General features: G+C 47.3%; 2 protein-coding genes across 3 annotated transcripts in view; both read right to left on the bottom strand.

Moving 5' to 3' along the window:
- ACAT2 (acetyl-CoA acetyltransferase 2) overlaps positions 1–3,493 on the bottom strand; it is a 249,170-nt gene extending 245,677 nt beyond the window's left edge. The window contains exon 1 of the mRNA XM_078648977.1: positions 3,317–3,493. Within this exon, the coding sequence (XP_078505103.1) occupies positions 3,317–3,368 (52 nt within the window). The 5' untranslated portion in view covers positions 3,369–3,493. The remainder of the gene's footprint in view (positions 1–3,316) is intronic.
- Positions 3,494–3,619: 126 nt separating this feature from the next.
- LOC144763405 (uncharacterized) overlaps positions 3,620–12,112 on the bottom strand; it is a 78,863-nt gene continuing 70,370 nt past the window's right edge. For both annotated transcript variants that reach the window (XM_078648978.1, XM_078648979.1), the window contains one exon: positions 3,620–3,926. In XM_078648978.1, the coding sequence (XP_078505104.1) occupies positions 3,885–3,926 (42 nt within the window). In that variant the 3' untranslated portion in view covers positions 3,620–3,884. The remainder of the gene's footprint in view (positions 3,927–12,112) is intronic.

Here is a 12,112-nt window from a genome sequence, read left to right as displayed (position 1 = left end):
GCCCTACTGAAGAAACCCAAGGCGGACCCCAAGGACCTCAAGAACTTCCGGCCCATCTCCCTGCTCCCGTTCCCGGCAAAAGTGACAGAGAAGATTGTCAACTAACAGCTAACCCGCCACCTCGAAGACAACAACATCCTGGACCCTTCCCAATCCGGTTTTCGCAGCAACCACAGCACCGACACCGCCCTCATCGCCGCCATCAGGATCCTGATGGACAAGGGAGAAACAGCCGCCCTCATCCTCCTGGACCTATCAGCAGCCTTCGACACGGTCTGCCACCGCACCCTATCAGCACGTCTCCATGACGCCGGAATCCAAAAGAAGGCCCTGGCCTGGACCACATCCTTCCTCTCCGGCAGAACCCAGAGAGTCCGCCTCCCACCCTTCCGCTCAAAAACCACCGAGATCATCTGCGGCGTCCCTCTGGGATCCTCCCTCAGCCCGACGCTGTTCAATATCTACATGGCACCACTCGCCCACGACAGCACAACCTCAACATCATCTCCTACGCCGACGACACCCAGCTGATCATCTCCCTCACCGAAGACCCCCACACCGCCAAAGCCAATCTCCAATGAGGAATGAAGGCCGTCGCCGACTGGATGAAGGACAGCAGACTGAAGCTGAATTCAGACAAGACGGAGGTCCTCATCCTCAGACCCACCCCATCAGCCTGGGACAACTCCTGGTGGCCCACATCGCTAGGCACTGCCCCGGAACCCACCGACCACGCATGCAACCTGGGGGTCATCCTCGACTTCGCCCTCTCCATGACCAAGCAAGTCAACGCCGTCTCCGCGTCCTGCTTCAACACCCTCCGAATACTCCGCAGGATCTTCAAATGGATCCCCCACACACGAGAAAAACCGCCACCCAGGCCCTCGTCACCAGCAGACTCGACTACAGGAACGCCCTCTACTCAGGAACAACCAAGCTCCTGAGACGACTACAACTAATCCAGAACGCCTCGGCACGACTTATCCTCGACGTCCCCCGACGCAGCCACATCACACCCCATCTGAGAGGCCTACACTGGCCCCCCGTCAACAAGAGGATCACCTTCAAACTCCTCATCCACGCACACAAAGCGCTACACAACACCGGACCTACATACCTCAATGACCGACTCAGCTTCCACACCCCCACCCGCAGCCTCCGCTCTGCCAGCCTCGCCCTCGCCTCAGTTCCTCGTATCCGGAAAACCACCGCCGCCGGCAGATCCTTTTCCTACCTCGCCGCCAAGACCTGGAACACTCTCCCTACCAGCCTACGACAGACCCAGGACCTGCTGGTCTTCAGAAGACTTCTCAAGACCTGGCTCTTCGATCAGTAGCAGCACCACCACCCCCCCCCCCCCCGCCTTGAGACCCTCACGGGTATATAGCGCGCTTTAGAAATGCAGTGATTGATTGATTGATTGATGAATTAAGAACTCTCCTATAGAGTGGCTCAACTCCTATGGTATTTTCTATTAGGATTTTTTTTAGTTTTATGGGCTTGTTGTTTGTATACTTGACTTTTAATTGTGTGTTGTATTTTTAATGGATAATTGCCAAATAAAAATATATATGAACGACCGAAAAATTGAGTCAAATATTTTCCAACATAACTTCCCTGAAAAAGTTGCAGCAAGTTTTAATTGTTCTGCTTAATCTCCCCCCTCATCACTGTGTCAAAACTATCCTGTCTTCTCTCCGATGGCTTCCCATCGAGCCTAGAGCTATCTACAAAACAGCGTGCATCACCCACAAAGCTTTGCACTCTTCCTCCCCTCGCTATCTGGCAAATAAACTCAAACTGTCTGGAGGCTCAAGACCTTCTCGGAATGCCGAAAAGTTCCTTCTTGAACCCCCCTCCTTCAAAAGAGAAAAACTGTTGGCACAATCGTTCTCAGGTAATGCAGTGAGAACCTGAAACTCGCTTCCTCCTTCGCTCCGTGCCATCACCTCCATCCAGATCTTCAAAGCGGACCTCAAATCTCTTTCAGAACTAATTCCCTCCTCCTAAGACCCTGCCAGGAAGTTCTTTAGTCATTGTAAATTTGTCACTTTTTTTTTTTTTTGTAGAGTTTTATATAGCGCGAACTAGACCCGAACTGAATCAGGTATCAGAGTGCTTTACATAGCACAAGTTACGTTTCACACACATTCATTTTTTTTTTGTTTTTTAGGCACGGGGAGATTAAGTGATTTGCCCAGGATCACAGGAGGTTTTTATTTATATGTTTATATTTTTGCTTATACATCCTGTGCTTACTGTGTTTGAAATTGTGTTCCTTTTGCCTGCGTTGTTTTGATTCTATGGCCTGCTATTGTTCGCCAGGAAGTTCTTTAGTCATTGTAAAAGTTGTCATATTTATTCTTACTTTTGCTTATACAGTCTATTCATGCTATTTATGTTTGCTCTATTTCTGCAACAGTTCTCTCATGTAACGTAACGGGTTCGATTGTACAGTGCTCTGACACCTTCGGGTAAAGTCCGCGCTTTATAAAAATGCATTAAATAAAAAAATAAGGACTTCTTAACATCACAGTACTCTAAACATTAACGCTTCCTAGAAGAATTACGCCTCCTCGAGCAGCAGGGCTACAACGTCCAATCAGAGGGCAGGAATGTGCAGTGGTTCTATTCCACTGAACCAATCAGAGCTGGTGCCAAAAAGCAGACATCACGTTTGCCAATAAGAAGGCAGCAATGTCTCGTGGTTCTACTGCCCCGTTCAATCGGCATAAAGAGAGCATAGTTAGCAGGAAACAAGTTATCTAAGCCCCTCCCTCATTCTGTTGTGACTGCCAAAATACACGTTACTAAACCCACATCACCGGAAAGTTGAAGTAAGGTCATTACCAAAATAAAAGTGTTCTCATTGGGAAATTATGTGCTTGGAAGCCTGTGAAACCATTACAGTTTTACATAAACATGTGTAAAGTTTCATTTAATACCATTCACTGGCACTGCCCTGCATGTCGTGTATCATATAGTTCTAACCCCAAGCAATTGACAGCACCCACTGAAAGTACCAACCCATCAAACGGCATGGATCCCACACAGCTGCGACACAAAATAACGACCGAGGACAGTGGACATATGATCACTTCGATAATCGGTTTCGCAATTCTACTGCAACTCAATTTGACAAAAAAAAATATATATACATCTATTTTTCTAGAAAAATAAAACTCGGCAGGCTGTTAAACTGTCAACTTGACTGCAGTTGCTTACCGCCTACGGGTAGCATCGCAACCTACAGGTGAAATGAAACGGTATATTTTACTGAATGTGTTCCCACGAGCATAAGGAAGAATTTGCTCACCTATAGGTGTTCTTGCGGCAGAGACGATCACTACGGGCTCGGCACCACTCATGACTGTCAGCTTCCTCCTACTTCAAGCACGAGACTGCACTAAGGAAACCACAGGTGCCGATCAGCAGTGTACAAGCACTACAGTGAAACAGACAGATAGTAAAGAGGCTCCTCCCATCAACCGACGGGGCGGGGAGAAAGGAATGGCGCATGGAGATCAAAGAAAGACTTTCAGGGTGCAGCGTTCGCGCTAAACGCCTTTTCTAAAAGCAAAGCATGCCAATACCTTTAAGGATGTATATTCCCCCTTTGATCGGAAAGGTGGTTTACTCGAAATAAATACCATTAAAAGGAACGTTTGAAATATGTTTCTGTTACTTGGAGAAATATATGAACAGCAGATCACACAAATATTTATGAAAGCAAACTATGAAACACAGCGGTATTACAGTGTGGAAAAACAAACGATTTAAAACAATTGGTATAGGATGTTGGATTTTAAAATTATACCACGCCTACACAGTGATCATCATGCGCTAGTAGTAGAACTTAAGGCTCTGTCCATGGGGGATTTGGCTCATCTTGAAAATCCTTCAGACTCTAGGTTGGTGGTTTCAAACTGCAGGAAAAGAGTGAGATGGACAAATTTTAGTCAGTCTGAGGACAAAATGAGTAGCTTATACGAAGCCCTGCTACCTGTTCTTGTAGAGGTGTCCACTTTATGTTGCCCTAATGAGAAGGGTATAGATTTGCTGCAGGCAGAAACGATTAATGCTAAATTAGGGAAAGCAGCATTTGATTTTTTTTATCCAAACAGACGCATGAAGCAGGACAAGCTGCCCTCTCACCCCTGGTATAATGCTTCTTGTTGCATTGCTAAACAAGCATTTACAATGCAATGGTTTCGCCTTTTGAAAAGTTTGAGCTATTGTCATTGTAAATGACAATTTTTATTTTTGTGTTGGTTTTGAAAATAAATAAATGAATGGCATTGTCATTTACAATGCCAATAGCTTAATCTCTCGCAAATGCGAGACCTATAGCATTTGCAATGCAATAGGTCGCGTATTTACGCGAGTTTGAGCTAATGATATTGCAGATAACAATGCGTTTTATTTATGTTTCAAAAACCAAAACATAAATAAAAGGTCTCTCACACTGCTGTCTCTCACACACTGCTGCCTCTCACACACCATGCTCTCCCACACACCATGCTCTCCCACACACCATGCTCTCCCTAGAAGACTCACACTGCTGCCTCTCACACACCATGCTCTCCCTAGAAGACTCACACTGCTTTTTGCTGGATAGTGCGAGTTGATAGCCTGTAGCTATAGGAATGGGTTACTTCTAGATAGGGAGCAGATGTAGCGATATGATAGGTCTGCTTGGGCAGTTAATTGTTGGCTACAGAAAACTGTAAGGAGGGGGGGTGGAGATGGTATGGCCAGAGTGTATAATCATGGCACTTAAAGTACTGGACAAACTGTGATTGAGTTAGTGTCGACGAGAAGCATGAATCGGGCAGAGCAATTATTTTTGTGCAGAGCGGGACATCACGCAACCCACCCCTGCAAACGACACCATGCATGTCACGTCCCTGCTGCAGGCACCGTGGAGTACAAGCACACGCTGGACACAAGGTGGGTGCAATTACAATTCTTTATTGTTCCTTCTCATGACGCTGGTCACACACGTCCGTCCCCCTGCTCGTTCTCGTCCAGTCTGCCCTCTTCCTGTCCCCTGACCGGATGTGGTGTCTGGTGACCTGGTCACCTCCCTCATGACCCACAGGGTCCTAGTGTCCTCGGTCCCTATTCGTCAGGTCACTACATCTCCCCCCTTGTTGCAAACAAATGTTCATGGTGCTATTCTCCTGCTCATTGTCGTCGTGAGAAAAGAAAAGAGAGATAGTGAGAGAGAGAGAGAGAGAGAGAGAGAGAGAGAGAGAGAGAGAGTCAGTCTCGTCGACCCTTCTCCCCAGTCTCTGATTCCTACTTTTTTCTACGTATTCTCGTTGTTCCCTTGCACCCCTTCCTTGGTCGTCGTTTCCTGCCATCATCCTTTCTTCTGCTTTTCAGTCGTCCTCCGTCTGCTCTCTTTCTGTCAGCCTCTCTTCGTGTTGATCGTTGTTCTCCGCCCTCCACTTTGCTTCTTGCTCCTCTCTTTCTACGGCCGCCCTTTGCTGTGTTCTTTTTTCCGCTCATTTTTTTTTCTTCTCTTCGCTTGCTATCGGCATGTCCTTTTTCTTTTTCATATGTCATCGTTATCAGGCCCATCCTTTTAGCGCAGCTGTTGCTCATCAGGCATGGTCCAGGGGCTTCGCCTTTTAGAACATGAATGTCCTCCTTCTTTACTTTGTCCTCGTACCTCAGTTCCTCTGTGAATTTTCCCAAATTCGTTACCTCTTTCTTTGCCCCCCAGGTGAACACTTTTACCTTGGATGCTCTCAGTGTCGGCTTTACTTCCATTTTCTCGTACTCTGATACACACATGACGTTGCATGTCGCACCACTGTCCAATATAAAGTCTGCTTCGTGCGCTCCTACTCTTATCTTTGCATTGTCTGTCTTCCCTCGGCTGCTTTTGTCTGCTGGCTCTGTGTGTACTTCCAACATGTGGTATAGTCTTTGCACTTTCTCTTCTTCCTCTTCTTCGCTTGACCCTCGTGACATACTTCTCCTTTCGTTGTCGACATACCTGACGTGTCTTGTTGTCGACTCCTGTTGTCTTCCTGTTCTTTCCTTGTCGCCTCTGACTTGTGCACTATGGCACATACTGGCGTAATGATTTCTTCCACCACATCTTCTGCACGTCTGGCCAAACGCTGGGCATACGCCTCTGTGAGGAAATCCCATTCCGCACTGGAAACATGTTCCTTCGCGTGGTCTCCTTTCCTTCCCTCCAGTCATTCTTCCCTCGGCCTGGGCGATCTCTGTTTGTCGTGAAGTGTGCGTTTTCTATTTCAACGCTCTTCCCTCTTTCCATTTCCTTGGCATGCTCCGTCGCTCTCGCCTCTGCTCTTGCTAATGACAGGATGTTCTCCAACGACGTCGGCTCCTTGAGTATTCTTGCCCTGAATCCTGTGTCGCGACAGCCTTCGTGGAGCCTCAGCCTTATTGCTTGCTCATTATCGAATTTGTCGAACTCACAATGTGTCACCAATTTTCTCAATCTTGTCGCAAAGTCATCTAGTGTTTCGTCTGCTCGTTGACACGCAACCGTAAATGTGTATCGTTCGAAGTCAATGTTTCGTTGTGGGTCGAATTTGGCTGTTAGGCATTTTTTTAGTTGTTCATATGTTTTTGTTTCTTCGGTAGGCAGTGTCACCAGAAGTTCTTCGACGTCATCCCCTGCTAAGTTCAGCAGCAGCCCTCGTTTCTTTCCGTCTGCTACATCTGTATCTTCTACGTATCTTTCAAACCGTCTGATCCACTTCTCCCACCTTATTCCTGCCTGTGGCTCCGATAAGTTGAACGGTAGTGGGCTCCTGTATTGTGCGCTGGGCTTTGGGTCTGCCATTCTTGCCTTTTCCTCTTTCCTTTTCTTTTAGCCTTTTCTAAGCTTACTCTGTCCTTTTCGTGTCTCTTTTAGCCTTTTCTAGGCTTTCCTTGTCCTTTTCTTGTCTTTTCTTCTTCTTCTTCATCTGTTATTCTCCTTTTCTTTTAGCCTTGTCCTTTCCTCTTGTGTACTTTTTTTTTTTTTTTTTTTTGCTTTTTTTTCTTCTTCTTCTTCTTCTGTTATTCTCCTTTTCTTTTAGCCTTTTCTAGGCTGTCCTTGTCCTTTCCTCTTGTGTCCCTTTTGTGTCCTCTTTTTCCTTGTCCTTTTCTTGTCTTTTCTGCTTCTTCTTCTTTTTCTTCTGTTGTTCTCCTTTCCTTTTAGCCTTTTCTAGGCTTTCTCTGTCCTTTTCTTGTCTCTTTTAGCCTTTTCTAGGCTTACCTTGTCCTTTTCTTGTCTTTTCTGCTTCTTTTTCTTTTTCGCCTGACTCTGGAATGGCCGCTCTGTTTATTCCTATGGCCTTTCTTTCTATTGTCCTGTTTTTTAAAATGGCCGCTCTCTTCTCGCGAGATTTCGCAATTGAAATCTCGCTCGCCTGACCCTGAGATGGCACCCTTCGTTGCTTCTATGTTCTCATTGGCTCTCCCCGCCTGACTGTCCGATGGCTGCCGAGATGTTCTCTTGCTCTCGCGAGATCTCGCGCTCTATTCTCGAGCGCGAGGACCTCGCGCTTTGATTTCTGGCACTCGCGCTGTGCCTCGAACGCTTCTTACCGCGTTCTGCTGTGGCTCCGTTGGACGCTCTCGGGGTGGGCTCCCGTGTAGCTCCTTGCGTCTTTTCTTCACCGCCGACCTCAATCACGCCGGTCGATGTCCTTCACACGTGGCAGTCCTTCCACCTTCGTCGCCAGATGTCACGTCCCTGCTGCAGGCACCGTGGAGTACAAGCACACGCTGGACACAAGGTGGGTGCAATTACAATTCTTTATTGTTCCTTCTCATGACGCTGGTCACACACGTCCGTCCCCCTGCTCGTTCTCGTCCAGTCTGTCCTCTTCCTGTCCCCTGACCGGATGTGGTGTCTGGTGACCTGGTCACCTCCCTCATGACCCACAGGGTCCTAGTGTCCTCGGTCCCTATTCGTCAGGTCACTACAATGCACAATTAAGCTATTTTACGTTTTGGCTTCAAAAAAGAGGGCCCTGCCATCTACATGTTAACAGCTGTTTTGTATGTAATAGGAGCATGTAGAAAACACTTAGTTTATTTTGTTAGTCTCCTGAAAAAATGCCTTGTATCCCAAAGACATGATCACCAGTGTCACAATTTTGAGAAAGGCATAACCTACAAACTTATAAAACATCATTATCAGCAACAAAACACCAACTATCCTTAAACTTCTTTTACTTACCATAATACAAAAAGAACGATAGGATCTTGTAAACCAGGGAGACGAGGTGTAAAACCCGATTTGTACTGGGAGGCCAAACCAGCTGCAGAAAACCCAACATACGGCTATACATCACGTAATACAGATATTCTAAATCTAACAGGCATATTTCGAAACAAATACCATTTTAATGCAGATGATTACTACTTATATCTGGTGCATGTGGCGTTGTTAACTTTTCAACTAGGAAGGAAATACGAAGTAGCACAGGCCTGTACAGTTTAATCGGATGCCTTTCAGTTTGGAGCACGCTCATTGTACAAGCATATATACATGCATGATTTGCACTGGTCCCTCTCTTCAGTGTAAGACTCTCAGCCTGCCTCCAAGGGAGCAGCGGCTTGGCTAAGTAGTAAGAGTACAGCAAAGGCGACCTACATTTTTCAGGTAAGCATGTAGACCATCATACATACATTGCATTTGCACCAATCCATCAAATACTGCCTCTGGGGCTAAGAGGGGCTGGTGCATACACAGCAGGTTTACGTTAAAAAAAATTGTTAGCCTGTATTCAGTCACCGCTACTTAAACACCACAGCTCTAAGAGACAAGGCAACCATACTAAACACTAGGCTACTACTTTTTAGAAACCAAACAGATTTTTACAAGCAATGCCGATGGCTTTTAAGGCCTTTGCTGCCTCACCTTTGAGATCCAATCGCAAATTGTTTTCCACAAACCTATACTCATCTGCAGCTGATGGAGAATGGCCTAGACCGTAGCTCAGCTGAGTTGATTGCGACAGATAAGACTGTGCTGTTAAATTGGACTCATCCAGCGTGAGTCCAACTGTGGCGTAAAACGGACTCTACGGGGCAGGGATGCTCTGTATTTGGGCCTTGCTGAGCTCTCAAGCAATAGCTACCTCACTCAATAAGGAACTGCCTTGCAGGCCTGCCATGCACCGGCAGTCACTGGGTCTATGCGGCACCAAAATCAAACACAGCTAATGAGCTCAGCCAGCGCCTTAGGAAGCCTGCTGCTCAAAGCAGTCAGACACCTGGTGTGAGTACACGCTGCAATGAAGTCTTTATATATGTTTGAGACTGCCTGCCTTCTTTCACACTAGTCGCGGAACACTGCTCCTTGTGGCCCTGAGGTAGTTTATCCACAAGCAAAGTGAAGAACTGTTTAGACGAAAGACAAGACGCTGGTTAGCAAAAGACCGAGAGAGAATCTGGGTGAAAGGAGAAGAGGAAAGCGCTAGCTGGAACGGAAAGGCAGAGAAAACCCATGATGGACCAAGGGGGCCTGGGGAAGTCCCGTTCAGAGGTAAAGCAATTTGAAGCTTTCCTTAACAAGAACAACGGGAGGGGGGGTGCGGGAACGGGCAAACACCGACAGCGGGAGGGGGCGGGAACGGGCACACACGGACAGCGGGAGGGGGGCGGGAACGGGCACACACGGACAGCGGGAGGGGGACATGCATAATAACGGAGGCAAAGAGGGTTGAGAAAGAAACAAGGACGCACTCACCTGGACATCTTACGGCGGCAAATGATAAAAACATGGCGTCCCAAAAAAAAAATAGGAACCGCCCCCCGCCGCAATGACGACGTTAAAGGGGCGGGATGAGTAAAAATTGCGGGAACGCCCACGAATCTGCTCCGGCAATGACGGGCAGATCTGTCTTCCAATGGCTAGCCTCCATTTATGGAGCTAGCCAATGGAAGACAGAGGCGGGATTAAGCTCCATACTTTTTACAAAAGTTTTCGCCTGCGCGATACTGCTTGCGCAGTAAACGCCAGGCGAAACCTAAAAAGCTCTAGTAACATCAATTAAAGGTAAATAGCGCCCCCTAATTAGGATAGCTAGAGTGAACTATAAAGCGGCCATACAAGAAGCTAAGAAGAGGTGGGAAGATGAAAATTGGACCACCTTGAAAAATGCTTTAGGGGAAAGAGATATGAGGACCTTTTGGGGAGTGGTAAATATAGGTTCTTCAGCCCCCCGTAGTGCGACTGAACCAAATTTGGATGCGGAAGTCAGGTGGGAGCACTTTGAATCCCTATATGCCGACGAGCAATTGCCCGGTGCTGCTCTTCTCAATAGCTGTGATTTGTTAGTGTCCTACCCCACAGATAAAGGGGATTTAATCTTCCTGCGCGATGGTGAGGTGGGTCCTAGCATAAGCTTAAATGAAATAAAGGGCGCGCTGGGAAGGATAGCCCCGGGTAAGGCTCCAGGCTTAGATAAGATACCTGGAGACCTTTTTAAGACAGAACCATCCATCTGGGCGCCATAATTTTGGATGCTTTTTAATGCAATTATGCAAGGAATGAAGATTCCTGCGAGTTGGCTTGGCTCAGAAATAATTCAGATTTTTAAAAAGGGCTTCCCACTCCTCCCTACTAATTACAGACCAATTAGTTTAATAGATATACCGCAGAAAGTATTTGCATGTGTTCTACTCCTTAGGCTACAATCATGGATGGAGGAGAAGGGGGTACTGTCCGCTCTGCAGGCTGGGTTCAGGGAAAAGTTGTCAACCCTGGACCAAGTATTGAGACTGCAATTGTTATACTGGAAGACCATCAGCCTGCAGGGGGGCAGTCTCTACCTCATTTTTGTAGACCTGCGGTCTGCATTTGATTTAGGGCCCAGGGAGAAACTCTGGTTGGTCTTGAATGAGATGGGGGTCTCTGTATACTCTATTGACTCTCTTGGGGGCATAATTTTTACCGGCTTGCTGTTCCTGGTCCCGCTGTTTGGTCACCCTCTGCCGCCGCAGCTCCTCACCACTGTAGCGCGGCCGCTGCGAGGGGGGGGACCACAAGCCCCAAAAGCCTTTGCGGCAGGAAGCCGCCACCGCAATTCCCACGCCAGGAGGCGCTTAAATCTGAGCAGAGCCCCCGCGTCGTGGGTACGTGCGGGGGCAGCGCCGGGCTAAGCCCGGGACAAGGGCGGGACCGTCTGAGGCCCTCGTAGGCCGGAGGAGGCTGGGCCACCCCTCTAACGTGTTTTTAACCAAGGCGAGTGACTCTGCCCGTGAATAGGGCTGTAAAAATTGTTTTATGATTTAATTGACCTTATAATTAGTGCCATGGCACAACGATCTGGGAAGGGGAGGAAGATAACACCAAACACCATAGGGGGCAGCATCAACGGGACATTAGACAACTTTATTACCAGAGCAGCGGTTGTCCTAGAACGTGAAATAACCCTCACCGAAAAGCGGCTATCTTTGGAACTTCTTGGCTCGAAGCGGTCCTCACTGGGTAACATCAGGAATGCTGTAACTCCCGAACAACCAGACAGCCAGAGATATAGTGGGGTTAGCCTACCAGAAGTGAGCGCAGGTTTAGCTCGGTGCAACACCATCTCCTCTGGTAACAGCACTTTAGGCAGCAGTATATCATCTATAGAATGTGGGCCTACTGAAAAAGGTTCTACAAATGACTTAGCTGATCACACACCAAAAATCCCAGCAACATGCCCCAAACAACCCGGGAAAAGAAAGAGGGGTGCGGGACGACAAAAGGGCAGACGTCCAAAGGTAACCAAAAAATCTAACTTTGTGGCAAATTTAACTCCCCCTGTAAATGTTTCATCAACCAATGCCCTTAATGCTCTGCAGAGCGTACCCACAATACCCATCTCCAATGCCACCCTGCAGCCATCTAAATGCCCTATACCAGCATCACATATCCCTGAAGGCCTTGTGGCACAAGTGGAACAGATATTAAAGTAATTTATGCTTCCACTTATAGAGAGACTGAAGGTAATAAATGAGAACTTGGGAAAGTTACAAAAGGCTACTTTAGATAACACTCATTCATTGGAAAGCCTGTCAGCCTGCATGAAAACTAGGGGCATTGTCTCACACCCCATAAAACATACAGAGTCCAATAAGAGCT

This window comes from Lissotriton helveticus, chromosome 6 (genome assembly GCF_964261635.1).
Source record: "Lissotriton helveticus chromosome 6, aLisHel1.1, whole genome shotgun sequence".
Classification (NCBI taxonomy): Eukaryota; Metazoa; Chordata; class Amphibia; order Caudata; family Salamandridae; genus Lissotriton; species Lissotriton helveticus.
The sequence above is the reverse complement of the archived record's forward strand: the minus strand, read 5'-3'. Positions and strand labels throughout refer to the sequence as shown.